This window comes from Ostrinia nubilalis, chromosome 4 (assembly GCF_963855985.1).
Source record: "Ostrinia nubilalis chromosome 4, ilOstNubi1.1, whole genome shotgun sequence".
Classification (NCBI taxonomy): Eukaryota; Metazoa; Arthropoda; class Insecta; order Lepidoptera; family Crambidae; genus Ostrinia; species Ostrinia nubilalis.
In genome coordinates this window covers 11,923,168-11,950,416 of record NC_087091.1, presented here as the reverse complement: position 1 = coordinate 11,950,416, position 27,249 = coordinate 11,923,168, and the positions used below count along the sequence as shown (strand labels likewise).

The following is a 27,249-nucleotide window of genomic DNA, read 5'->3' as shown; positions in this document are numbered from 1 at the left end:
GTAACGAATTTTCTATTATAGCAATAAATATTTATAATTTTTGTTTAGTGTCTATGTACATACCTCACCCCTCTTCTTCTATCTTAAGTGAAATTGATCAATTAATCTCAACTCTCCCTAAACCTCTGATCATCTTAGGAGATTTTAACTGTCATCATCGTGCATGGGGCAGTTCTATTTCAAATAACTATGGGGAAATGTTATTAGATATAATTGACACTCATAACTTATGTACATTAAATACAGGATCTCCTACCCGTTTTACCAGTCCAGGCCAAAGTCAAAGTGCTGTTGATTTGTCAATATGTTCCCCTAGCCTAGCCTCTCTGTTATCTTGGCAAACTCTACCTTCATCATATGGCAGTGACCACTTCCCCATATTAATTACTTTTCCATTTAATAGTCCTATAACATCTAAGTATGTTCCATTACTTAAACACAGATTACCAGACAAAACTAGTAATGCTTGGAATACTTTTAAAGAAGGTGTTGAGAACTATCTATCGTCTCTCCCAATTGTCTCTTCAGGAAATGAATCCACTTGTGCCTTGTCCTTTACCAATATATTAGTTGAATCTGCGAACAGAGCTTTTCCGTTAAAAGTACCTAATCGTAAGCTTCCCCCACAACCATGGTGGGACAGTGACTGTACAGAGGCCATCAAAAAAAGAAAGGCTGCTGAGCGCAACTATAAAGCAAATATGACAAATGAAAATTATTCAGAATTGGGTAAAGTTATTGAAGAAACTCGAGAACTTTTTAAAAAGAAAAAGTTTGAGAGCTGGAGAAAGTTTTGCTTATCAATTTCCCCTGAAACGCCATCTTCGATAGTATGGCAAAACATTCGTCGATTTAAATCTGCAATGACAGATTCTTCCCACCCATTTATCCCGTTAGAAATTGCTTGTCCATTTGTTGATAAACTGGCTCCTCCATGGGTCCCTGAAAAACTAATTATAACTCCATCGCCAGTCGCTGTGTCTGTTATTGAACAGCCATTTACACTGTTTGAACTCAAGGGAATCATCCAAAATGTAACTGATTCGTCTCCAGGTGTAGATGGTATTCCGTACTCCTTCTTTCATAATTTAAATGATCATGTTCTCTCCTATTATTTACAAATTATCAATTCTATTGCGTTGACAGGTAATAGTGTCCCTCTGTCATGGAAGTCCCAAAAAGTGTTGCCAGTTCTTAAACCAAATAAGTCCCCATCTGACCCATCTTCATACCGTCCAATAGTTCTGTCCTCAGTATTATTGAAATTAGCTGAACATCTGGTAAAGAATCGGCTTGAATGGTTTTTTGAGAGTAATGATTTACTGGCTGTTAACCAGTTTGGATTCAGAAAGGGAAAAAGTACTATGGACAATATTAGTTTATTTATCACTGATATTAGGCTTGCATTCTCTGATAACCAGTCAGTTGTTGCAACTTTTTTAGATATAAATTCCGCTTATGATAACGTGATAATCCCAATATTGCTTAAAAAACTCTACGCCTTAAAAGTTCCCACAATGCTTAGTAACTTTATCATTAACATCTTATATGAAAGGTGTCTAGAACTTTCACAGGATGGCTCCACGTTTAGTCGCACTTGTTGGAAAGGACTTCCACAAGGCTCTGTTCTTAGCCCTTTGTTATATAACGCTTACACTCACGATTTGGCATTATCAATTTCCAATAATAATACAAAAGTTTTACAATATGCTGATGACTTGCTGTTTTATAATATTGATAAGAAAATAGAAGTTGCTGCGTCAGCACTTACTTCTTCACTATCTAATTTAAAATCCTGGCTTGATAATAATGGATTAAACTTATCTGCTAATAAAAGTGCCACAGTAATTTTTTCAAGATTGAGAAATCCACCTCCTGTCCAAATTTCTTATGATAATGATTTGATTCCTGTAAAACCTCATCACAAATTTCTGGGAGTAATTCTAGACTCAAAACTGACTGGAAATCAACACTGCGAGTATATTGCAGAAAAGTGTGAAAAAAGAATAAATATTCTCAGATGTTTATCTGGAGTTTGGTGGGGAGCTCACCCTTTTTCAATGAAGCTTATATACAATGCTCTCATCAGAAGTGTTCTGGACTACGGCATGTTTCTTCTCGAGCCAGGCAATAAATCTGCTTTTAAAAAATTAGATCTGATACAGTCAAAAGCTCTCAGAATTGTAACAGGAGCCATGAAAAGTAGTCCAGTAAATGCGCTTCAAGTTGAATGTTGTGATCCTCCTCTCAAATTTAGACGGCAGTTTCTGTGTGATAAATTCCTCTTTCGTACATTCAATTTCTCAAATCATCAACTTTTCCCAAAACTTCACTGCTTATCAGAAAAAGTTTCCATTTCAGACTATTGGAAACATAAAACTATTCCTTGTCTTTTGCACAGCTACAATAAATTAATGTCTCTGTCCTCTCCCATATTCCGTTCAAAACACTTACCATTGTTTCATTGCAGTATTGAATCTCTCTTAGTCCCTATAAATATTTGTTTTCTCCCAATTGATAAGCAAGATCTAAACATTGTATCCAAATTTAATGAAATTTTAGACACAGATTATAATGGTTTTCATCACATATATACAGACGCATCTAAACATTCTTGCACAGAAATTACTGGAGTCGGGGTTTTCCACTCGCAGTATAAAATTGTCCAAAAAGTCAAATTACCTCCAGAATCCTCCGTCTTTACGGGGGAATGCTTTGGCCTTTTCAGAGCAATAGAATATGCAAAATTATATAGACTTAAAAATGTTGTCATTTTTACGGATTCCATGAGCGCACTTCAAGCTTTAAATCAATTTCCTTTTAAATCCAGAAACCAGTACCCTGTAATATATGACATTAGAAAGTTATTTTATGAATGTATTTCACTTGGCCTGAATGTTTGTTTCGCCTGGATTCCTAGTCACTGTGGGATAAGAGGTAACGAAATTGCAGATCGTCTTGCCAATGAGGCGGTCTCCTGTGGAGATTTGTTTCCCTATCAGAGTTATTGTCATGATCTCCTAGCATTGCCCAAACTTTCTTTAAACTCTTCCTGGCAATCGGATTGGGAAATTAGTTGCAAATCAAAAGGCTTTCTTTTTTCACTTCTTCAGCCACAAATACCTACAAAGCCTTGGTTTTTCAAGTTGAAATTTGATAAGAGAGTTTCTTCATCTATCATACGCATGAGGTTGGGTCACACGTGTACACCCTCTCACCTCGCAAGACTCCATATCATTAATGATGATTCTTGTGAGTGTGGCACCGATTCAGGCACTATCAACCATATTTTCTTCTCCTGTCCTAGTTTTGACCGCTCTGCTTTCCTTCGGGAACTCTCTTCCTTACACATTCCTTTCCCGTCTTCTATAATGTCTCTCCTTTTCCATAAAGATCCTGTTGTATATAATTGTATAGCCAAGTTTATAACTGTAAATAATATAAAGCTTTGATTTTTGTATAAACGTATGTATATTATATAAATATCTCCTGTATATTCCTCATTTTCCTGATCATTAATTCCTTTCCAAATTCCGAAAGTAGGCATTTTTCCTTTTAATTCCCGTTTCCCCCGTTTTTAACTCGACACTGGCAAGAGGCATAGCATAGCCATAATAAAAAAAAAAAAAAAAAAAAAAAAAAAAAACACCAGCAAGCACTTGCTGGAACGCTGTGTTTTATTCTACACATAATAACTGTTTTGTTGTAATGCAAAACAGTTCTATTATGTGCCTTAATAAAACACAGCGTTCTGTTGAGACCTGTTTGTTATCTGCTGGTGTCAAGCACAAACGCTATGTGATATAAAATGTATTAAGAATGAAAGAATATAAAGAAGTTTAATATCACAATACAAAATAATACATTAAACAACTTATTGTACTCTCTGAGAAGCAGACGAACCAATAAGAAACTTATTAAACAGATAACCAGTCTTTAGGTTAAATAACTCAAATTATTTAGGACATCTCCTTGAGATCAACATTATGTCATTAACTTCTTATCAACCAATAAAATCATTCTGGTACTTATGGTAGGTTAATAGTAAGATCTACCCATCTGAAAATATAAATATGTATAAACATAAACATGTTTTCATCTTGAACAATTAAAACATTACTAAAAACTTGTTATGAATAACATAACATTAAACAGTTAACTATTAATAAAAAAAATTATAAACTCATAAATACAAGATGTTATTGTTCCTTCGTAGGTCTCTGCAGTAATATTTCATAAAGGTATACATACCCCCACCTCCAATTAAATATTGGGGGTCTTATCAACTACTTTCTTGTCCAGCCAGTATCTGGATGTTACTGCAGACCAAACACTTCATGGAGAAGCAAATATTCACTGCACTTCTTGGAGAAGTAATTATTCACTAAAAATGATCTTAATCCAATTTGTAATATTTGACCTGGAAAACAGGCGTTATCATATTGTTTATGGAAATAAACAAATTTCACACATAACTCTGGGGTCTCCATTAAAATGAAGTCTTTATCAGCTCACTAATATGAAACTACAGGACATAAATATGCGTTCATCTGGGTGCTTAGCAGTCAGAGACAGTCTGTAGGTGGTTGAATCAGATTCAGATCCAAATATCAGCCAAAATGCTGACGTCATGTCTATAGCGGGGAGGTTCTGGGCCCCCCCCGAAAAACAACCCTAGATACGCCAATGTCACAATGTGATCATATTCTGATACTTCAAAAAAGTAATCCTGTAATGTGTCCAAAGGAATGAGATCATGGATTCTTCGATCTGAAGCAAGAAGAAGAATGAAAGCTGTTTATCAAGTAAAATTCAATGCTAGAAGAAAGTCCAGCAGCCGGCAACCAGTCAAATTAATTCCAGTAATTTAATATTAAAGACCGGTGATCTCGGTGTACTTGGCCTTGCAAGTGAAATGGCCTTAAGGAACTGATGTACAAAAGGTAAAGGTAGATACAACTGACCTAAGTATCAGTTTTGTACTGCAAGTTTTTGCTGTAAAAACAGCTTGGCTAACAGCAGCGCTATCTACAGTAACGGCGTAAAACATCTTTCATCTTCGAATCGGTAACCCAAAAATCCTGGGGGGCACCAGACCAGACCATTCTGGGGTGCCATAGCCCCCGGGGGGGCGGATATATATGGGGGGTACGGACCGCCCCGCGTGCCAAGCCATGCTACGCCGCCACTGGCTACCACATCACTACCAGTTGGTAACTTGTGGTCAATGCTGTGAGATTGACCCACATAATGCATCTTATGATTGCTCCTTCCACCACCAATTTTAAATTTTGGAGAGATAACTTATCTACTTGTTGTAGACTAGGGTCTCTAACAGATCCTTTATTAGCACTGGGGCCGATGTTATTAGAATGTATGTTCCGTCTGCCATTCAAGTATGGTAACGTCTGTAGCTGGGAGGTGAAAACACTCATCCAGCTGATAATCCCAGAGACGGCTGAAGGGCGTCCTAAAGAATCAGAGTTCTGATCTATTTGCCTTAATGTGGTACAAAAGATGGATAATACTATTTATTAGCTAATTTTCAATTAAAATTTTACTTGTACACAAACAGTATAATTTTATTTAATATTTAACATCCATCTTTTGAGTCCGGTGTAACATAGTTAATACTACTGCCGTGGCCCTGAAAGCCAATAAGTCTATTTTGGGACACCCCTACATAATTAATATAGCCTCTGTGGCCGGGGGTACTAATGGATTCTAACTGGAATCAAACAAGTCTCTGTCTGCGACTCCCCATAATATGGCCTTCTTGGCCTGGGGTACTAATATATTCTAAATGGAAGCAAACAAGTCTCTGTCTGGGACTCCCCATACACTGAGTATGGCCTCCGCGGCCTGGGGTACTAATAGATTCCACCTGGGTACTACTCGACCCTTTGATGTTACAGGTGGTCTGGGATACCGTGCCTATGGCCCGGTCTGCAATCCCATCTCCTGGTAGATAACAAGCCGACAGCGTCATGTCGAGCTGTTCGGTCAAGTTCATGAGCTTGGTGGTCAATTTGAGGAGGGCCCGTGATCGAGTACCTCCTTCGTTTCTGACCGTGTCAGAATGTGACCTTCAGGAGCTTGGTGGTCAATTTGAGGAGGGCCCGTGATCGAGTACCTCCTTCGTTTCTGACTGTGTCTGTGTCAGAATGTGACCTTCAGGAGCTTGGTGGTTAATTTGAGGAGGGCCCGTGATCGAGTACCTCCTTCTATCAGAATGTGAACTTCATTCAATCGATTCTGATGACTTAATGCTACATCTCCATCACATTGGAGTGTCATCATCACTAGTAAAAATATATGTGTATTTTTCAAAAGTAAATGCCAACATTACATTTTAGGTGTGCGTTGTAACACTGACCTGTAAAATTTTTGTAAAGTACTGTCTATTTTCCTTCTCTGACCTTTAATCTACTGTTATAATAATATTTTCGAAAAAAAATAATTAGCAACCCCAGTTGAGCGCCCCACTACGCATCCGCTGCGTCTGTGGACTTGGAAGTCTGTGACTTCTTTTCGCCGCAACGGCTTTGAACTAAAGTCTATGGCGTCTATACCTCTTAAAATCCTCTCAGAAACAGCTGCATACTATTGTGTATTTAGTTGACATTGACAGTTTATAATATTGTAACTAATTGTGGGTATACAAATAATAAATCAGTTATGCTTTGACTTGAGTTGATGTTGTATCTTTTACATACCATACCTATTGCTTGAAGAGAGACGTCCTCCGGGGACAGTCAATGTTGCAGTTGGCAAATGTATAAATAATTTTTTTTTTTTTTTTGAAATAAAGTCCCAAGTTTTTGAGCTTGTCTTAGTGCACAAATAAGATCCCAGACCTTTAAGATATTTAGAGACATTATTCTGCCATGATGTTTCTGAGAGTATTCCAGGCTTGGGAATTTAGGATATTTGTGTTGGCTCTATTTACTTGCGATTGACATGCAAAAAAAATAAGGTTTCTGAAAGTCTCAGTGTCTATGAGACATGAGCGATTAAGACAGATCTGTTCTGATGACCCAATAGAATAAATTATATTTTAAGTATATTATTACTCAAATGCCACTGGCACGAGGAGTTTCCGCAACTCCACTTGACACCGCTGAGAAAAATCTGCAGTGCCGAAGACAAAATAAATGGCAGGGCTTCAGTTGTAAGATTCCTTGGAGGAAACGCCTGTGAGTCTCTGCTCTGGCAGATGAAAGTAAGTGTTCTGAGAGTTGACCTTCACTAACCGGTCGTGCATTGTGATCCTGAAGAAGATCTACATACTATTTCAGAAACTAGATAAAAATGTCTTATCGCAACATGAGCATAAAGCCCATCTTTGAAAAGAAACATTGTTTCTATTAACTTCTTATCTTGAACTCTTTTGAGAATTTTTAAGTAGGTATACTCGCATATTGTTTAATTTAAATATGATAAGGTGTTCAACCAGATCTGTGACCCACCCATGACTAGGTTGGGGGAGCTTTTTGTAATGTTGTACGAAGGTTAATATTAGCAATTACCTTAAACAGTGCTCGCGTTCATTAAAAAGATTCCGCTCTTTTTTCCACAAAGAATTGCATTGTGGTTTCAGGGTTCTTGGATTATCAAGCCAGAACCAAACATTACAAAATAAAATTTTTGAAATAAATGATTAACATCTAAATTTAAGAGGCCTTTTAAGCCCAATCTAAAATAATTTTACTTATTTATGAATAGAATGGTAGTAACAATTGCATCATTCAAACAGAATGTTCAACTAGCTGCCTTTAACCCGCTATAAGGTAGCCAAACTGCTGCAATTTATCTCATTAATAATTCGCTCAGTCAACAGGAAAAGGAAAAGTAATATTCTATCTTCCTTATGATTGATCTTAACTTCACTTTACGATAACGAAGTAACTGAAATCGTTCTTTAGAGGAACTGAATACTACTTTGCAAGCTATTACCATCTAGTAGGCTTGATGTAGAAGGTAAGTGGTGCGCAACAAGGTTGGAAATAACATTCATCTGAGTCGTCAAAGTTTCGACCGAGTGTCTTACGAGTGGGGTTAACACTTACATGGCCTCCGTCGCCTATTTGGAGGTGGTGAAGCAAACATTTCCATTTCCGAGGATGATGAGGATGAATCTGAAAAAGACGACTCGGATTTCGAGCTTTTCCTTCATCCGGGCCGACAGAAGTCAACCTTTCACCGTCACCACTCTTTACCCTTACACTCTGCATCACTTATATTTCCTATTTGCACATTTTAACTGTGTTTTATTCTTATTTTATACTTAAAAAATGAGAGAAAAAAATTTTTGCTGTGTAGGCGGCAAAAATCACAAACGCTATGAAATGTCAAGTTGACAGATCACCAATTTCCATAGAAAGTGGTGCCAGCTGGTGTATGAAGAAGGTAAACTAGATGATAAAGCAGAGACAATTGGTAAGTTTTCTTATACCATAGACTAAAATTAGGCAAAGATCATAGACAGCTCTCTCAACAGAACGCTGTGTTTTATTAAGGCACATAATAATTGCAGCATCTGTGTCCGGCGCCGACACGGCCAGCCTGACTATCGCACGGCCTCGTGCGCTTAGTCCAGGGTTTGTCCATCTGTAAACATTCAATTTCTTATTATCACAGCTCGTCCATTCCTGACTACAGAGCGTGCGAATATCAGATCGTAGAATCACAATAAATACAGCTGATCAGGGCGTGATGACCCTGGATCAGGAAACCAAACCATTACAGCTGGCCCGGGCGCGAAGCCCGACCAGGAAACCAAAACATTACAGCTGGCCCGGGCGTGAGGCCCCTTCGACCAGGAAACCGGGGTTTAGGTAACATGGCCCGACGCGCAAGGCTTAAGCCAAGGCTCCTTCAACCATTTACCTCAAACCGCACCACTACTACTGCTGATCCAGGCATGCAGCCATGCGACCAGGAAACCAGGGTTTAGGTAACATGACCCGACGCGCAAGGCTTAAGCCAAGGCTCCTTCAACCATTTACCTCAAACCGCACCACTACTACTGCTGATCCAGGCATGCAGCCATGCGACCAGGAAACCAACATTACATCAGCGTGGCCCGGGCGTAAACAGCCCCTTCAACCACGGCAACAGGGTGGCCCGGGCGCCCTTGGCCCGGCCCCCTCAACTCACTCACTCACAAAGGCCCTTCCAGTTTACGTCAATCACAATAATTTCCGTCAACCTGCACCAACTCTCAATGTCTGAGCCAGCATCCTCCATGTAAAACTTGATGAGTTGCGTAGCGTAGGTGTGCATGCTGAAAGATTTATCTCCTTTGAATAGTGCCCTTCGAATCCCACTTCTGATAAAGGCACTGGGTCTCTATCAGAAGGAACTCTAGGGGTGGAATCTCCATAGGCGTGGGTTAACGGGCAAGGAGATAATATCTTGGATGGTTGACAATCACTTTTCCTACAATTTAACGTTCCACCAAACTCAACACGCTTTTCAAAGATAACCTCGCAGCCGCCTGCTCACACTTGACATGACACAACTGATTGACAGTTATCTTTTTCTGCGCATCAGTCGGGTGTTACGTTTAGGAATCACAAACCTTCCGCTCTACAGATTTATACAGATAACATAATATTAAGATTGGTACTATTAATCATCAATAATAATTGCAGCATCTGTGTCCGGCGCCGACAAATTTATTCAAAGAAATCGTGTAATATCTACAATTTTTAAGGCCGCTTTCACATTTAGGCGTGACACACACACGACAGACATTGTCTATTTACAATACGTTCAAAGCCGTGAAACTTCTTAGAAAAAAAAAATCTGTCAGTGTCAGTCAGTCAACAAAATTGTCAAATTACGAAATAACGTGTCGTGCGAGGTCGATTGTTTGTATGAAACTTTTATTAAAATATCAAGAGCTTAAAGCTAATATTTTCTTATCGGGATTGTTTGTTGTATAATGGACGTATAAGGACAATAAATAATTAAACAAATAGCGTCATGGTTGTATCACCACAAAGTCCTGCTGCTGACGCCCAAAGTGTACAAGGAAGGAAAGCCAATATGGCGTCTAAACAGACATCTGTAGCAGACACAAGAACTGAATTAGCAGATCTGGTAAAAAGAAAGGCTGAAGTAGCTGTAAGTACACAATTAATGCATGATTAATTTGATTGTCTTACACGAAATGACCACACATACACATTATTCAATTAAAATACCACACAATAATAAACAGACCTCATACTTGTAACACTGCTTGTGTAAATAAGCCTTTGTTGTATTTGTGTAGATCATTGTGAATAATTTTTAATTCCATTCATAGTAAGCAGTGGATGTCTTTCGGCTGAAACGAAGGAGATAAAATTAACCCTAAATTATTGCACATTACTTTCAGGAAACTTTAGCAAACTTGGAACGCCAGATTTATGCTTTCGAGGGATCATATTTGGAAGATACTCAACTCTATGGAAACATCATTAGAGGATGGGACAGATACCTTACCACCAACAAAAGTACAAACTCCAAGGCTGATAAACGTAACAGAAAATTCAAAGAGGCTGAAAGATTATTCTCTAAGTCGTCAATCACTTCTATGGCTGTTAGTTATTGATGATTTTTAACCATTTTTTCAATGTTAAACACTTGAAATATATTTCTCATCTCCCTTCACTGCTTTTCAGGCTGTCAGTGGACTCGTGGACCCTGCTGAGGCTAAGAGTATGTTGAACATTAAAACCCTACAATTTTATAAATCTTTGTTGAAAATTTGCTCAACTAATATCTTTTACAGATGAACGAAACAGTGAAACCGAATCTCAAACTAATGAGGATTCATCAGACACTCAAATCAGCACCGGATTGAATATTGGCAGCCTAAATCATACCACTATTCACGGGTCAACTGAGAGCATTGCTTCCAAGCCTTCAGGCAAACAGCACACTAATGGCATTGATAAGGTGTTGAGTCATGCCCAAACAAAGCAAAATGCTACTCAAAAGATAGCAACATCATCTGGCATGTTACACAAAGCATTTGGGTCAGATAACAAAATGTTGGCTGCTGTTGGATTAGATAGCCGCCCGGGAACTCCTAAAGAAAAGGACCCCAGCTTGGGATTGCTGACCAAAAGTGATAACACACCTAATCCACTGAAACATAAGTTGTCAAATAACAACAACTCCAATAATATTAAGAAAAATAACAACAAGAAAGCAAGACATAGATAAATTATTTAAATTAAGAGATAATTAATTTTAATGATTTGAATAAACATACCTCTTAATTAAAATTAATATTTCCAATAATATTAAAGTCTGATTGTTTGAATACAGTAAACATAGAAGCTTTTAACAACTGAAGATGATAGTCTTGCAGTACTTACTGAATCTTTGATTTTATATTATCAATAAATGCATGCATCAAACAATAGGTATTGCGCCAAGATACTTAATGAAAGGACCTTTTTTTATCAAAATATAGGATTTAATTTCTAATATAACATCTTTGGTGTGTGTAAATAAATGATGACAAATTTTGTATTGGTTTTATTTCAATTTATCCTTCTATAACTTTGAACAGATCTCATTATTGATTGCTTGAATCTGGATTCTGAAAAAAAGGTGAAATTGTAACCATTGTTATATTACATTATCAAAATATTTAACTACTACCACATAACAACCTGCATAATCTTTTAAAACTAGAAAATGATACTTGGTGCATCAACAGAGAAAGTTATTGAAATATGTAATCCAGATTAAATTGTAGAAGATATAGTAAAAGTTACCTTTGAGAACATTAGGTAAATCTCTGATGGGGCCACAATATCTGACAGCAACATAATACAGCAGTGGTAAAAGTGATATGATAGCTGTACAACACAAGAATATGACCTCAGGGGTCTTTCTCAGCTTGCAGCAATTGAGGGTCTTGCTCCATATGGATCTTGTAGTATTCATCTAGAAAAAGAATTGAATTAATTTACAGTAAAAATAAAAAACTTAAAAAATACTGAATGAAATAAACAAAACTTACTGAATCAACTGTGTCCATACAAACAGTGTCAACACCAATGGAATCCTTACTCAATGTCTTATAAAACATGTCTAGGGCTAAGTAAGATTGCATACATTGAACACAAACTTCATCAGTATTGTTCGATGTCGGATCCAAGTTACTGTTAATACAGTTTATGGTGTCTTCAAACATTTTATTAAACTTCATTGTGTTATTTGAAGGTTTTGCTGCCCCTTCTGAGAAGTCAAAACAATCTGTAAATATTCAAAAGCATTAAATACACAAAACATTTCTGTGAATCAACAACAGGCAATGTCTAAGCATTGTCTAAACTATGACGCAACACATTAAATACAACTGCAGCGATAATAAAATAGCTAAGTTCATGTTCATAACTCCATACCATCACAATGTCCTTTATTCCAAATATCTGTAATGCGGTCATGAAATTCTAAAACAACATCAAATCTGTCTTGAGAGATAAACAAGGACCCGCATGAAGTCCCATTTATTATTGTGGTTGTCAAGTTATGATAAGTATTGGAGAATGCTAAATAGTCGGTGATACAGTTTTTACACAGTGTTATGGGTTTGGCATTTGTAATAGAACACAATGTAAAATCAGAGGCAGAGTGAGCTAGCAGCTTCAAAATGGTAGTACATTCTTCTGGGTAAGGCTTAATGTAGCCTCCTCCTCTTATTAGTCTGGAAAAAATAAGTTTTAATGTTATCATATTTCATATTGCAACGCGAACGTTGAGACACGGGTTGAGCACTTGTAAGTAAGGTTCAATACCAACTTCATAATCTCTTGAGCATTGATAAAACTTTCGTCATTTGCACTTATTGAACTATGCAAGAAATAGAGTATAAAAAAACTAAGATATTTTCTCATTTTATAAATTTTTTGAACACAAGTTTCTTCTATTCTTTGTCAACAAAGTGGTCAACAATACAAAAATACACAACTGATGGATGACATTGACAATATTGACAATTTAACTTTTATTCCAAAATATTGGTAAACCTCTTTGGCCATCATGCCATTGCTCACATGATTTTAATAAAAGGCTCATCGAGTATATAAGTCACAGGAGTCGGAGGTGACTTACATACTTTTGATGGGCTTTTGCGGTTTGTTTGGCACTTACAACTTTGTGTAATACTAATCTATCTTTCATCATGTCATTGTTATTGTGCTGTCTCACTTTTGCCACAAGTAGCAGTAATAATCGCTAACCAAGCAAAAAATTATGGTTATCGTATCATGGTAATGGTCAAACATGTCAAGCGAAGAACTTTTAGCTCTCTATGTCCTTTCCTTCCTAATAAAACACTTTAAATATTTAATCTGGAACAATGGACATTGAACAAAAGTTAAAATAAAGTTGTCAATCAAATTTGAGAAATGAAAATTTACACGAATTTGTAGTATTTGTTTTTTAATTTACGATAAAATGTGAATTGTGATTATTACACCGCTGTGTTCTAAACAAAATAATTGCGTTCGTTTCAATATGTTAATAGATTAAGTAATAACTTCACAATCTTACAATAAAAGGATTTTGTTCAATAATAAAATGGATATTGAGCCTACACCTGAAGCTCTACAAAGAAAACTATATTTCTTATTAGAACAACTTCAAGACATGGCTCGAGAATTACCACCGTAAGTCCCTCTACCAGGTTCTCGAAGATAGCTACTTGTCGAGCCAAGCTTTATATTATTGTAGTTGCCATCATTGCCATTTCATCCTGCTTCTAGATCTTGAAAGTTTGGGCTAATGTCTAAGCAGCAGTGCATGCAGTTTAAACAAATATGTCGTGAATATAATTGTACTTGTACTTGTACCTATATTTAACATTATTATTTTTTAGGAAATACCAAATGAGAGTTCCAATCGAGCTTCTGTCGGGTCTAGCTAATTGCCTCCTGAATGAAACAGTATTTGAAATAGTCAAAGGCCTAATGGAAATTCAACATGTTACTGAAAAACATTTATTTCAACAAAGACTGCAAATAATCAACAAACATACCTGTATGTTCACAATATTTTTAGTGTAAATTTTGTTTGGCATGAAATTTTTTGTATACTGTCACTAAACTATGTATTATAATTTTTCAGTGGAAATTCAGAATATGATTAATACTTCAACAAGTCCTGAACATCAGGAATTGCAGAAAACCATATTACAAAGGCGACATAGAGAGGAACTTAAACAGACAGACATGAAATTAGTTATCCAACTTGATCAAAAAGTATGTGGAAGTATTAAATATCTATATTATATCTGTATTATTTGACCCAAAATGATTAAAACTTTTTCTTTTGCATTACAGGTTAGTGATCAACAAGTGACATTAGAAAAAGCTGGAGTTCCCGGATTTTTTGTTACAAATAAACCTATTGAAGTTAAAGTCCAGATGTACCTATTAGATTTTATATTAAGACTAAGTAAAATGGAAATCCCCCAGGGAGTTATGTGATAATAAATAATTTATACAATAATTTTGTTTTGAAAAAATTCCGTAAATTTATGTATTTAATACGTTTTCATCACTGAGACTCTCACTGGGTCAAAATTGGTCCATAGATTTAGATACCCACTTCACAGCAAATCAGCATAATTATTTGATGACAACTTTTTAATTTCTAGCATCTTTCATGCTGTAACTCTCAAGCTTTCTAATTTTGTTTAGGTAATATAGTTTGTAGACTGAGCATCTAAGTAGACTAACTACATACATCCACAATCTACACTGATATTATGTTATTATATGACTGCAACATTGGTTTGTATAATTTGTTGTATGTATAATAATCTAACTACTTAATTGAATGTTTATAAATTATGCATGCAACTCAAAGGTGTTAAAATGAAACCAATCAATTTTTCAATATAAATTAGCTTTATTTTTGGCTTTTATATGCCATCAAAGGCGTTTTTTAGTTACAGTACATAATAATTCCAGTTGAAGAAACTATGAAACCCACTGTTGGTCAATGTTAAAAAAACTGCACAAATGTAAAGAAAAATCCCAAAATTCAACAACCTTGTAACTGTGAATTTTTTTACAAAACAAATATTCATGAATATCTATTTTTTATTGTATTGACAAATACACTATACATTTTTATGAGTTCTACAAACATCAAAATATTTTTGTTTTGTCAATTTTAAAAATATTTTAGTATTAATCTACTTAAATTTACAATAATAGAGGTAAAAAAATGTAATCTTATACATCCAACTTTGAAAATTATACCACTGATTGAATGCTGCACGGAATATGAAGTTATCGAGTAACATAGGCCACTTTTGTCCTGGGAGTAATAAGGATGCTCCATGAATCTTTTAAAACGTGAAAGTGACGCCGCGTTTAAGGGTTAGTGTGTAGGAAAACAAATGATGAATGTAACATGAATTATCAAAACTATGGAATCTTTGTTAAATGTTAATGGATTACAATACCTAGAAAATAAACAACAAGATGCACGTCATAATCAAGCTTACATTGTACAAACGCATGTACTGTGTACATGCAAGTATAAAATATATTATCAAGACTTGAAAATCATGCGCATCTTAATAGTTTTGAGTATAAATTCATAAATAGCTACAAACCATTTTAAGTCTGTACAATAGTTATCAAGTCAAGTAATATAATTAATAACATACATAGGCAGTTATAAAATTTCAATAAACAAATCTTATAATGTTTCCTATAACATTAACCAAAAGTTTCTCAAAATTGTAACGCTTATAAATAAAAAGCTTGCAAAACTATCATTACGATTTGTGCTTGAATAAATCATGTTAAAAATCACAATCATATAACTTTTATAAATCAGCGGGTATTGGCATAGATTTACTACACAAAAAATCGTAACCGTCAACAATTGTTAGGTACTTATGTTATTTTGTATGGTGTTGACTAAATTCTATGTAAAATAAACCATCACCATTACATTACAAAATTATTAGGAATATTAAGTTTATAACATGGTTAAAGATAAATTTAAAAATAACTCGTTTGTGCTGATTTATTCAGTCTCGATTTAGAAATAGCCACATAATTTAAGCCATTCATTTTGCTCAAAGAAAAATCCTTCAGTTGAAATACAGTATGATCAATTTCAACTAAATTAATGACTTTGATAAACAAACTGTTGACATTTACAAAGAACTTTTATAATTCAACAAGATGCTGTGTGAATAACTTTATTAGTTCAACAGAAAGGAATATTTTGTGCAAAGAATAACAAACCAATTTATAACATGTATACGTTAGGGGCCGATTTTTACCGCTTGCAAGATTATTTTCTATTCAAAATTGGGGCAAGTTTTTAGGAAATTTTATTGAATTTAGAAGTAACCATCCAGTTCTTTAGTTGGTGATGGTGGTTTCAATAATACCACTTTGGCAAAAGTCTTAAGGTATTAAATAAATAACTGAGGCATTCGGCATCGGCCCTAACGCAGAAAAGACAATTTATTCAAGTCTTAAAAACTTTGGATTTTCATATAAGATGGTGATATACATTATGATAGAAAGTTTTTAACACTTTGACACTGTTTTATTTGTCTTAATAAGTTGGTCGATCAAGTTAATAATAATCTTCAACGTAAATTTGTACTCAGCAGCAAAAAAACATATGAATTAACATCTAAATAAATCCTTCCAACTAAATTATTTCAATTGCAGTACACCTTACAACAACAGTTATCTTGTATAAAATGTCAAAATATATCTTTAGGATCTAATGGTTTTAGAAGATATTTATTCATAAGTTTTAGATTTTTATAAAAATATTTTAAAACAACGGATTTACAATTTTACACCAACAAGTTTCCATTACTTTACTAGGATTTCATCTATTGCAAATATAATATTCACAAATACCGCACACTAATTTATTCAATTTTGTTACTAGAAAACAATTCCAGTTAAAACTATCTAATATAATTTTAAAAACACAAACATGATCCACACCAAATGTAAATAAACATAAAAAAACAATGTACGTACAAATACTAGTAAATGTAGAATATTCGTTCAATACTGAGACAGGTACCTTATTTTTTTTCGGTTCCGTATGAAGAACCTTGGACGATTTTGGTCATGCCAATCGATTTTTGGAGGAGCATGTAAACTGAAACAAAAGAACACATTTAATTTTTATGTATTTTTATTTAAAAATAACGTTAAATTGTAATTAAAGTGTCGAAATACGAAATTAAATAGCATCCTATTCATAATTGCACTGGAAATGAAACCTCGTGATTTCTATCAAAGGAACATTTAGGAAAATCACAGACTGATTCCCTTAAAATAGACTTGAAAGTAACTTCGTGCGTTTGCAATTGTTTTATATTGAAAGAATGATTCATTAGGCGTTTATCTTTGATTATAATACTGACTTCTGATAAATATATTGCTTACACTAGTAGCATACTTACACGCAGCAAGGATGGCGCAACCGATGGAGAAATACAGAAGTTTGCCGCTCAAAAGTAAACCGAACAAGTAGTAGAGCATCGGCGTGAGAGTCACCACCGCCCACCCTAAGGTGTTGATCAGCGAATACACTCGGCGCGACGCTTTGAACGGCTCGATCCTTTCCACGCCGGACTCCAGGAAGAAGTCTCCGGTGTTCATGAACGACTCTTGCATTTTATCCTGCAAAAGTAACGTGATTGGTGTTATAAACAAATGAATAACTAAAAATTAAACACATTGAAGAAGTAGACACAACCAATTTTTAAAATTTTTGAAAGACCCCAAAAGATTTAGTAAATAGCTTTAGAAACCTACGATGTCCCTCGTTTTCTAGTTTAAGAACTTAACGATATTCAAACAACTGAAAATGTAAATTTACAGTTTACTTAATAAAATGTCTAAAATTTTAATTTGAAAATACATAATTTTAGGTCTTACATTATAACAAAATACAATGTAGGTGCCATTTTTTTAAATTATGACCTTAGCGTGAAATGACGAAAGAGTTAAACGTTTACCAATGCCAAGTGACAAAAAACTTAGGTTTTCTACACACATTAGCACTTGAACAAGTATCAAGTTAATACTTGAAACATGCGAAGTTTACCCGATGGTAAAATCTAAGATTCATTCTTAGGATCCGGCTAGTATCAATTATTTCGAGACGTTTTTATCGCACCCCATAAATATTGTTTTTACACACAATATAGGTATACGATAAACATCTTATTAATTAACAAAAATGTAAATCTCTGAAGGACATTCAAAGGCATCATTTCAGTTGCAGTTTTAACTTCAACAGTTGATTCAAAACAAAACATATTTGGAAATTGGACTTCGGTTCGATGCATACAGATAACTTTGGTTGAGCAATGTTCATGTAATGAAACCCGTGACAGATAAGGAAATTATCTAAATTAAGACATGCAATATTGATCCCGACCTTAGGTCAAATGAACATTCTCTTAATTATGCAGTCTGGTGTAAGATCAATAACCCAGAACAAAGGATGAGTGGGTATAATAATATTTGCAGAGTTATAACTGAAATAGATCCTTTTGGAACCCATTTCATAAAACATTGGTATCTTTACAGAGGACATCAGGAAAATCTTAAATCTATTAGTATATTTAGCACACGAGCGGAACCGCGGGAAAATCTACGATAATTAATTTTATCACTCAACTAGTGTCTGTCTAAAACAGATAGTAAGTAAAATAATTAATTCTATTATTGATTGTGTAGTGAAAAATAAATATTACGGTGCTTCAATTAATTTTATTTATCAAATAATATTATTTAGTAACATACGAGTAAAACTATATCACGTTCTAATCATTAATTAATCCTACAGATTTCCATATCTGTAAATTATAAAATGTAGCACAGTGTTTTGCCCGCGGTTTCGGTTTGTCGCACTTCCCAGATAAAATATGTGTTGCCAAAGTTTAAATAGTTCTGATATTGCTTAATTTTAAAATATTTCAAACAGTTCGAATCAAACCACATAAATCATGTTTCACATTGAGAGATTTTTTTAATTTACTAATTAAGTTTAATCAGTACAAACATAAAACTGAGTATGTGACATTGAATGTGTCTGTTTACCTTAATTAATTGTAAAGTTAAACATAAAATAATAATTTTTTCCTTAATGTTACCCAAAATTTATGTTATTGCATTACATTCAAAAATATTTACATAGTATATTATTTTTATGTACAGACATATTTTATTATTAAGTTATATGTATTTATAAGATAAAAACCATCCAGTTGTTATCAGTAAAGTCTGGCTGTATTTTTATTATTATCGGAAGCCGGTTGACATATCAACCGCTCCATTAGGTATTAATGTAATTTATATTGCTCATCTAATCTAATGATTTCTTAAATACATAATTTATTGATTAATATATTATTATCAAATCTAATACGATCTGTCTATGTCAAAATATTTTTGTTAGAGAGTTTAACAAAACTAAATATGTAAATAAATAGAAAATGAATCGAAAATCTATACAGATAAGTTAAAGTTTACGCTACGCACTACAAGCTACCTATAAATTAGCGTATATCTCAGTCAAGGACGTCCAGTTTAATGTATTAACGTGCTTAAAATTATTTTCCGTTTTTGGAGTATTGATTAAACTAGTAAAACTACGCGTTATTTATACTATACTACCTAGTGAGGAAACACTAAATTCGTTCAACTGTTTGTAATATCCTATTCGTTGCTGTCAGGATAGAGCATTTTTCGATTACCAACGTACAGGATGTGTTGTTATTTTCTATATTTAACTGTGGGGATCGAATGTTCGGCGTAGGTATATGTATTTACCTGAATTATATAATATCGTGCCACTCATTATAATTGATTTATAAAAGTTTATTTTGGTTTGTTATCTGTAGTTCATTATGTGTCACGCGATCAAAGTTTTCGCGGGATAAAAAAATTCCACACAATTCACCATTTCAAGTTCATTGCGACGAATGGTATACTATGTTCTTTTATACCTTTCTTTTCTATACCAAAAAGTCTTTTAGTTGGCCGATAGTTGGGCTCAATTCTAATTTGTATGAAGAATCGAACGAAAGTTTTTCGCACTTATAACATCAGTATATTTACTGCTTTGTGGTGTGGTAACTGAAATAATGAATTAGTAGGTATCAGTTTAACTTACTTTTACGACGAAGAGGTCGTGTAACCAGGTAGCCGCCTCAGCTTCATCATGCGGCACGCTCTCGACCGGTATTCTCTCGATGAGTAAATGCGCGTGCACCGGTTTCCCGAACAGTAAGCTGGTTAGTGTAGGGGGCGTCTGAAATATATCGGAAACTTAAGTAACTTGGTAGGGATACAGAACTATAAAAATTAGTAATGAATCATGTAAGATAAGTATAAAATAAGCGACAAATGAAAAGTGAGGCTGAAAACATTTGCCGCACTCCTGCGCACACTTAGGTATTTACTGTATTTCATTCTCATAATACTGGGGCAGCTGAGTTATTAAGGTTTTATTTGTTTCTGATAATGGACTTTTGAATTAGTTATTCATAGATTCAAGTGAATTGTTTTTAACAAGTCGGTATTTACTTAGTTATTTCAAGAGGTGCCGACTTATTTATACATGAAAGATTATTACAATAAGTAAATTTATGAATAAGTTTTAAGTTTAACTAACGTAAGTCAAAATTTGCATTTTTCTTTTGTTTTCATCAACGTTCTTGTACTACAAATGATTACAAATGATTGTTCTACAAATGATTAAGCAAAAAATAATAATGATCATGCAAAAAGTTTTTACAATTTACCTTTGCCTCCTTTTCGAAAGCCAATTGTATGTTGTAAATAGCTGGAATTTTTCCTCGGAAAAATTGCAAGCTTGTCGTGAAACCCCTGGTGCGAGGGGTCAAGTGGTGTTTCAGAAGGGGAAGGTTCTTCTCTTTTGCGAAATTCAGCGACGCTTCGTGCTTCTTTTTCGTAAATCTTGTGCCTTCGGGCGTCAATAATAGCTGAAAAAAACAACACAATGATTTGTTAATTTTAACCTGGATACAGAAAACACAATAACTTCGCAAATGGGTTGAAATATACATAATTCATTCGTCATGAATACATTCATGTTTACATTCTGCATCTTTAACATTTAAATAAGCAGAAATATTACAATATAATGCGAGCGCGAGCGCCTGGATGCGAGCGGCGCAGGACCGGTCTTTGTGGAAATCCTTGGGGGAGGCCTTTGTCCAGCAGTGGACGTCTTTCGGCTAAAACGAACGAACGATTACAATGTAAGACAAACGAAGAAAGGTAGAGATGTTTGAGGCGTGATTGTCGCAGTAGTAGCGAAAATTGGTTGTGCTATCTAACAATAGCTTTTTAGTAATGAAACGTAATAAAACATTTAAAACAAACAATACCATAGCAAAACATGTTTTGCATGCGTGACTAAGAACGGACGACGAGACACTAAGCTAACACCTGTGGCATCATAAATGAATGTGTTTTTGCAACAAAACTGTATAGCTATCATGACCACAATAAATTGATATTTAGACTTAGGTTTAACCGATACTTTTTGATAACAGAATCAAATATCAAGGCTATCAGTCTGCATCAAGCAGGTAATTGATTAAGGGGATAACAATGGATGTTTTAATTTGATAACGTTAGTTACAGGGCATGGTAACACAAATTAAATAATTAGTAACTTATAGAAGCAAATACTGTTTTTTGCTTTTTTCTTTTCTCAGAAATCAGTCTCAAGAGGACCTACAGCTTCTGCAAATCACCTTTATTGAAGTCTCAAGAACGTTTTTTTTAGTTGTTGTTAAATTCCGACTTAACGAAATACTTAGGATCAACGATAACTTCCTGTTTTGTGAAGATAAAAGGCGTTAATACAATACCCAAATAGTTAACTAATCCAACTGTATCCAACGCATTAACATTTTTATCCATAACAATATTTATGATTAGGAAAATTCCACAAGTTCATAAAAATCATATTATATTACACACGTAGTAGTAGTGTTTTAAAACAAAATAACTGCCGAAAAATAAACACTCAGTTAATCTGAATTGAGTTATTTAGCTTGAGCATATTGATCTTCTATTTACTGTAATTACCGGGTCTAAATCTAGATTTTTAAAATCGATGACTAAGGTTGTTTTTAATCTAAAGGTCAATAAATGAGTATTTTGCGAGTGTGCGTCACTCTATCTGTTGTTGCAAGCGGAACCTGCATGAAGACATGAAGTTGAACTTTGGACAAAATACAGGGTGTAAGTTGTGGTGTGGTGTGAGTGACTTTTAGTACTTAACTAACCTGAGATTGTTATGCGTACTAAACTTTTCAAACTTAAAGGTACTAAAATTTTTGCGACGCTATACCTACCATAATACTGAAAATGCCTTACTTAATTTTGGATTTATTTATAGGTACCTACATCACATTTGAAGAATATGTAGAGATATACGCTATGAGTATTTATAATTTATTTATAGCCTATTTACACATATTGTACCTACGACAGATCCGATAACAGTGTTTGGATCTAAACAAAGCAATAATTAAAGAACACTTGTTGCCTATTTGGTGGATCGTAACGGCTGTTTTATGTCCTATTAGCAAACCGGACTTTGTTTCACGAAGATAACATTGATTGATTAGGTAATTTCCTTCTAGAGCCCGCGACTGTATTCTAATTAAAATCATGCTCGTTAAACGAGAGTTCTCACTATCAATTTTGTATGATAAGCTTTTGAGATCAATAACCGTAGGCAGTGATTGAATACCTACTAGAGAATGGATAAGTGTTCAAAGACAAAGTTAGATAAAGAAACATGATTACCGTAATTTTTCTAAAACTCAGAATTTAACAAATTTTTTTATAGATGTTATTTTACAACATAATTCAAATCCTTAGATATTTGACTATATTAAACAAATCTTGTAATAAAGCAGAAACGTCGGCGTTAATTTATTAGCGCAAAATTGGAAGTGAATTTTGAAGAGATGAAAGTGCTGATATTTTAAAAATAAATAAACATTGATTTCAGATACATATCTACAACTAGTGTAAAAAGTAGGAATTTACTCTGCATAATTTGCTTATGTGCATTAATTGCCACAAGCCTAATAAATATTGATTAAGCACATTTAGGAGCATAATAAATTACTCACATAAACAGAAAAGAGTAAATGAGTAACACTTGTTTGTTTATTAATAGATTTGATGTATGTCTGACTGATATGAAAAATTATAAAATATTGTAATCACTCACCCAAACAGGATCTGGGTAATCACATATTTCGGATATTTGCTTTTTTATAATTTCCTTGTCCTTATCAAAAGATCTTTCTAGAAATACAAACTCTGAAAATTTCCACATCCAACCAATAGGAGGTAGGTATTGAATAGATTTTTTCGCATATGCCTTGCAATTCTGAAACAAAATTAAAATGTTTATAATTAATATGCATTACAAAAACATTAGCTAATAGACCAAGTCTAATGTTCTTCATAAACATTAATTTTAGTTTCTCTCTACATTTTTTTTTTATGATTCTCATAAAATTTAATTACTGATCATTATTATGTGATTGCATTAAAAACGAGATAAAGAATACATTAGGTAATGATGATAAGTGTCTGGCACATAGCCAAAATGACCCAATTTGATGAGCTGAATGTGACATGACATCATCATGGTGTGATGTTTACATACAAAGTTATAGAATGACGTGAACTAGAAGTGTGTACACAAAACTCAGTCCAAGGGGCAACTATAAAATGGCAGCTCAAGTAGCTCAGGGGACTATATTAACATTCAATTTTATTACTTCATATACAGTGTAAACTCTCACTTGATTTAACGAAAAACTCTTTATAACGTCGAGATTTTTTTACTTCGTTGGTTTACCTTGTTTTGTATCTGCTATACCATGTTACTCTACAGGGTGTTAGGTAAATGGGTATATGAGCCGACACTAGCCCATGTTAACATGGGCATATAAATGGTATGGTGAAGTCAGAAAATTGATATCTTCATTTTAATTATTTAAATTTAAATTTTCATACAAATCGAATTTTATAAAATTTATTTTGTATGTAAATTAAAAAAAATAAAATGATGATATCAAATTTCTGACTTCGCCATACCATTTATATGCCCATGTTAACATGGGCTAGTGTCGGCTCATATACCCATTTACCTAACACCCTGTATACAACGACAACTCTGTAACGTCAAAAAATGCTCAGTCCCTTGAGTGTCTTTATAAAGAGTTTACACTGTATTTAAGATGCAATAAATCTTTAAAGCCTGTATAAAGATAAAAAATTATCATTATCAGCAGAAGGAACAGTCAAACTTACCCCTAAAACTTGGATGCCATCGCAAAACTGCCACCCCATGAGCCAATCTATTTCATAGCTATGATTCATGAGGAGGTACCCATGCTCTTTACCATAAAATTTTTCATATTCGTCCTTTTTAACATAGACAGACATTGTTGTACCTGACCACCATTCTGCCATAAACACTAATTCTGTAAAATATTAAAGCACATTAAAAAATAATGTAAAGAATTATGTTTTGACTTAATTTTTAAGAGACCGTATTAAAATGATAAAATTATATTAAAAAAAATTCTTTTCCTTTAGCACTTATTTGCATAAACACAAATTTAAAGAATAACATAATGGACAACCTTGATTCATGCGAGATCAAAGAATCATTATCTAGAAACAAAGGTCAGTTTAGTCTTAAAATTTCGATGCCAAGGTGAAATAGGTGCCTTAAATTTCCTTGTTGTTGTGTTCATAAAAACAACACAGACACATTGATTTGTATTCATGCAACAAGATAAATCAAACACAATGGTAATGGAAAAGCTCATAATAGTTTCATTGAATACTTACGACAGTAAAATGAGTAAGAAAGATAATAGTTTATTTTTCTGTACAATCTCTTATTGAATGGCTTGAGACCACAGTATAAAACGCCTTGTATCAAACTTAATATTAACCCCGATGTGAAATAAGATATTGCAAAACATAGGTGAACAATAGTAGACTGTTTTAAGACGTGCATGTTAATCATTTTGAATTTGTCAGCTTCTCTTAATACTCATAAAACCTGAAAGAAAATTTTATTATTCATAAAATTCATAAAGTTGTTTCTGTATTTAATATACACATTTCACTTCAGTGGTAATCATTGTTACATTTTAATTTATGTTTTACGAGCCGCGCACCGTTTTCAATATTTATTTTAGTAAATCACACTCACTGTCCCTACGTGCGCACAAGACATAAAAAAATTGTTATGAGGCTTTTATTATTACACAAAAATTACCTTTGTTATCGTCATTAATTTAATAAATGTGAGTTGAAATAATCATTTAGAACGTAAACGTGCTATTACGTCCGATACAAAAAAAATCTAGTTACCAAACCAAATCCACCATGACTTTTGTGACAGTTTTGCAAAGTGACTGAATGATGAATGAATTGGAATGAATGAAGAATGGAAAAGAGGGCCGGTCTTCCCTCTGGGAGGACATGTGGTCGGTGCCACAGATAAGGATAGATGCAGCATGTGTCAAAATTTGATGAACATGTCTCCAACTTCCTCATTGGCCCTAGAGCAATTCCAAGTATACCATCAATAAAAGCCTAATTAGAGTCATCAAACCTCTCAGTCATTCAATTAGAGCCATTAGAACTTCATAACTATGAGTTGTTTTCTATGTGTAAGCTGAGGACACGTGTCTCCAGCTGACACATCTGTATCTTCGTAAATATTTATGCTACGATAATGTATTATACCTCAAAAATTACAGTCGAATCCAAATAGTAGGCTTTCCACTTTTCAAGACTTTAGCTCAAATACTGTTAAAACCACGATCAAAAAACTATGTGCGAGCTGGAGTACCGTGTCTCCAGCTTACACATCTGTATCTTCGTAAATATTTAAGCTACATCAATGTTTTATATCTCATAAATTAAAGTCGAATAAAAAAACCCGACTTCAATTCTTTCAAAGCTTTATTTCGAACCGTTTTCGAACTACGAACCGATACGTATGTGTAAGCTGGTGACACGTAACACACGGTGGATTATTAAAACCGTATAAGTTAGAGTTGCGTTTTAAAGATCAAATAATTCGTTATAATTGAAGTACACACGAGACATAATTTCAAATCTCTGGGCCTCTTAGTTTCAGAATTAAAAGCCAAAAACTATTTTCCCGCCAAATAATTCAAATAATATGGGTCGACTGCGACGTTGCCGTTCCGTGCGTCCACTAGAGCAGTCGAATTTGAACCTAAAAACTAGTACTGTTTGAATCATTTTTATTTGTAGTTTAAATCATTTAATTTCGATTATAAGAATTTTAGACTAGGAGCCGGCTGATTTCTGTATTGAGTACTTAATAACCTATATTTTATTAATAAGAAAAAGCTAGGTAAAACAAAATTATATTTTAATATACAAGTATAATAACGAACTTGTTTCCAAAGACTCAAATATTTGTGGCGTTTCTAAACGCAACCACTTTAATTTTTATTTAAATACCGTGAAGTCCCACGATTCTGCCACGTCAAGTGGCAAAAATGGGCAACAACTATACAGGGTGGAAACGTTAAGTGATCTCACTCGATTATTTCTTAACTATACAAGATATTAAAAAACTGGTTACTGATCCTGAAAGTGCTTAATGAGCTCTTTCAAACGGTACCAATAATAAGTTACAGAATAAACTGGATCTATCTGAAAATTCAATGTTTCCAGCTTCCATACTAAATGTATGCCAGACACACAATATTAGAAGTGTAATTTTTTTAATTTAATAATAAATACTTAAAATAAACTCGTAAATTGTATTCTTATTTTAAATTATTAATGAAAAACATTGGTTTTAGGCTTTACTTGCTATAATATTGTCAAGAGATGAGTGTCATGACTAGAGATGGGTAGTGGGTAAAAACCCATTTCACCAGATTGGGTTAAAACTGGGTGATTTGGGTAAAAACCCGGTTTTTACCCATTATCACCCATTCTGGTGGGTGAAAACAAAAATAGCGTTTTTTTAAAGTGAGAAGTGGTATTTGTTGCTAAGGGGGCGTTCTAGTGTTACGTAATGCAATCTGGGGGGAGAGGAGGTCTTGAAAAACGTTACAATGCGTTACAGTGGCGAAAGGGCGGTTCGATTTCAAGTTTT

The 27,249-nt window shown here is 34.1% G+C and overlaps 4 protein-coding genes across 5 annotated transcripts; 2 read left to right on the top strand and 2 right to left on the bottom strand.

Annotated features, from left to right (window-relative positions):
* Positions 1 to 9,822: 9,822 nt before the first annotated feature.
* LOC135071132 (chromatin modification-related protein MEAF6) lies at positions 9,823 to 11,528 on the top strand. The gene is made up of 4 exons (XM_063964897.1): positions 9,823 to 10,131; positions 10,388 to 10,591; positions 10,674 to 10,710; positions 10,784 to 11,528. Exons 1-4 carry the CDS (start codon positions 9,991 to 9,993, stop codon positions 11,218 to 11,220), a joined length of 819 nt encoding a protein of 272 aa, XP_063820967.1. The 5' UTR covers positions 9,823 to 9,990; the 3' UTR covers positions 11,221 to 11,528.
* LOC135071131 (osteopetrosis-associated transmembrane protein 1) lies at positions 11,524 to 12,981 on the bottom strand. Its single transcript, XM_063964896.1, has 5 exons — positions 12,811 to 12,981; positions 12,414 to 12,715; positions 12,029 to 12,264; positions 11,781 to 11,952; positions 11,524 to 11,602 (listed from the first exon to the last, which is right to left on the bottom strand). The coding sequence occupies exons 1-5, from the start codon at positions 12,903 to 12,905 to the stop codon at positions 11,544 to 11,546; spliced, it is 864 nt and encodes a 287-aa protein (XP_063820966.1). The 5' UTR covers positions 12,906 to 12,981; the 3' UTR covers positions 11,524 to 11,543.
* Positions 12,982 to 13,390: 409 nt separating this feature from the next.
* LOC135071115 (gonadal protein gdl) lies at positions 13,391 to 14,520 on the top strand. The gene is made up of 4 exons (XM_063964884.1): positions 13,391 to 13,679; positions 13,889 to 14,049; positions 14,137 to 14,270; positions 14,352 to 14,520. The coding sequence occupies exons 1-4, from the start codon at positions 13,591 to 13,593 to the stop codon at positions 14,496 to 14,498; spliced, it is 531 nt and encodes a 176-aa protein (XP_063820954.1). The 5' UTR covers positions 13,391 to 13,590; the 3' UTR covers positions 14,499 to 14,520.
* Positions 14,521 to 14,902: 382 nt separating this feature from the next.
* Positions 14,903 to 25,587, bottom strand: LOC135071103 (1-acyl-sn-glycerol-3-phosphate acyltransferase gamma-like). 2 transcript variants are annotated; one of them, XM_063964866.1, is made up of 8 exons: positions 25,476 to 25,587; positions 24,945 to 25,161; positions 24,399 to 24,571; positions 23,305 to 23,466; positions 20,828 to 21,028; positions 20,197 to 20,334; positions 17,474 to 17,693; positions 14,903 to 17,166 (listed from the first exon to the last, which is right to left on the bottom strand). In XM_063964866.1, the coding sequence occupies exons 2-8, from the start codon at positions 25,123 to 25,125 to the stop codon at positions 17,090 to 17,092; spliced, it is 1,152 nt and encodes a 383-aa protein (XP_063820936.1). In that variant the 5' UTR covers positions 25,126 to 25,161; positions 25,476 to 25,587; the 3' UTR covers positions 14,903 to 17,089. The 2 variants fall into 2 exon arrangements, with proteins under 2 accessions (XP_063820936.1, XP_063820935.1); XM_063964865.1 differs by lacking the exon at positions 25,476 to 25,587 and adding an exon at positions 25,381 to 25,469.
* Positions 25,588 to 27,249: the final 1,662 nt, after the last annotated feature.

Coding starts and splice junctions, on each gene's coding strand:
- LOC135071131 (XM_063964896.1), bottom strand. CDS start 12,905: ATGAGAAAATATCTTAGTTTTTTTATACTCTATTTCTTGCATAGTTCA. Junction 11,953..12,028: donor GTATGGACACAGTTGATTCA/GTAAGTTTTGTT, acceptor TTCTTTTTCTAG/ATGAATACTACAAGATCCAT. Junction 11,603..11,780: donor TTTACCTAATGTTCTCAAAG/GTAACTTTTACT, acceptor CCTTTTTTTCAG/AATCCAGATTCAAGCAATCA.
- LOC135071115 (XM_063964884.1), top strand. CDS start 13,591: ATGGATATTGAGCCTACACCTGAAGCTCTACAAAGAAAACTATATTTC. Junction 13,680..13,888: donor ATGGCTCGAGAATTACCACC/GTAAGTCCCTCT, acceptor ATTATTTTTTAG/GAAATACCAAATGAGAGTTC. Junction 14,271..14,351: donor TTATCCAACTTGATCAAAAA/GTATGTGGAAGT, acceptor TTTGCATTACAG/GTTAGTGATCAACAAGTGAC.
- LOC135071132 (XM_063964897.1), top strand. CDS start 9,991: ATGGTTGTATCACCACAAAGTCCTGCTGCTGACGCCCAAAGTGTACAA. Junction 10,592..10,673: donor CGTCAATCACTTCTATGGCT/GTTAGTTATTGA, acceptor ACTGCTTTTCAG/GCTGTCAGTGGACTCGTGGA. Junction 10,711..10,783: donor GGACCCTGCTGAGGCTAAGA/GTATGTTGAACA, acceptor TATCTTTTACAG/ATGAACGAAACAGTGAAACC.
- LOC135071103 (XM_063964866.1), bottom strand. CDS start 25,125: ATGATTAACATGCACGTCTTAAAACAGTCTACTATTGTTCACCTATGT. Junction 24,572..24,944: donor TTCTTACTCATTTTACTGTC/GTAAGTATTCAA, acceptor AATATTTTACAG/AATTAGTGTTTATGGCAGAA. Junction 17,167..17,473: donor TTGCGCCATCCTTGCTGCGT/GTAAGTATGCTA, acceptor CTTTTGTTTCAG/TTTACATGCTCCTCCAAAAA.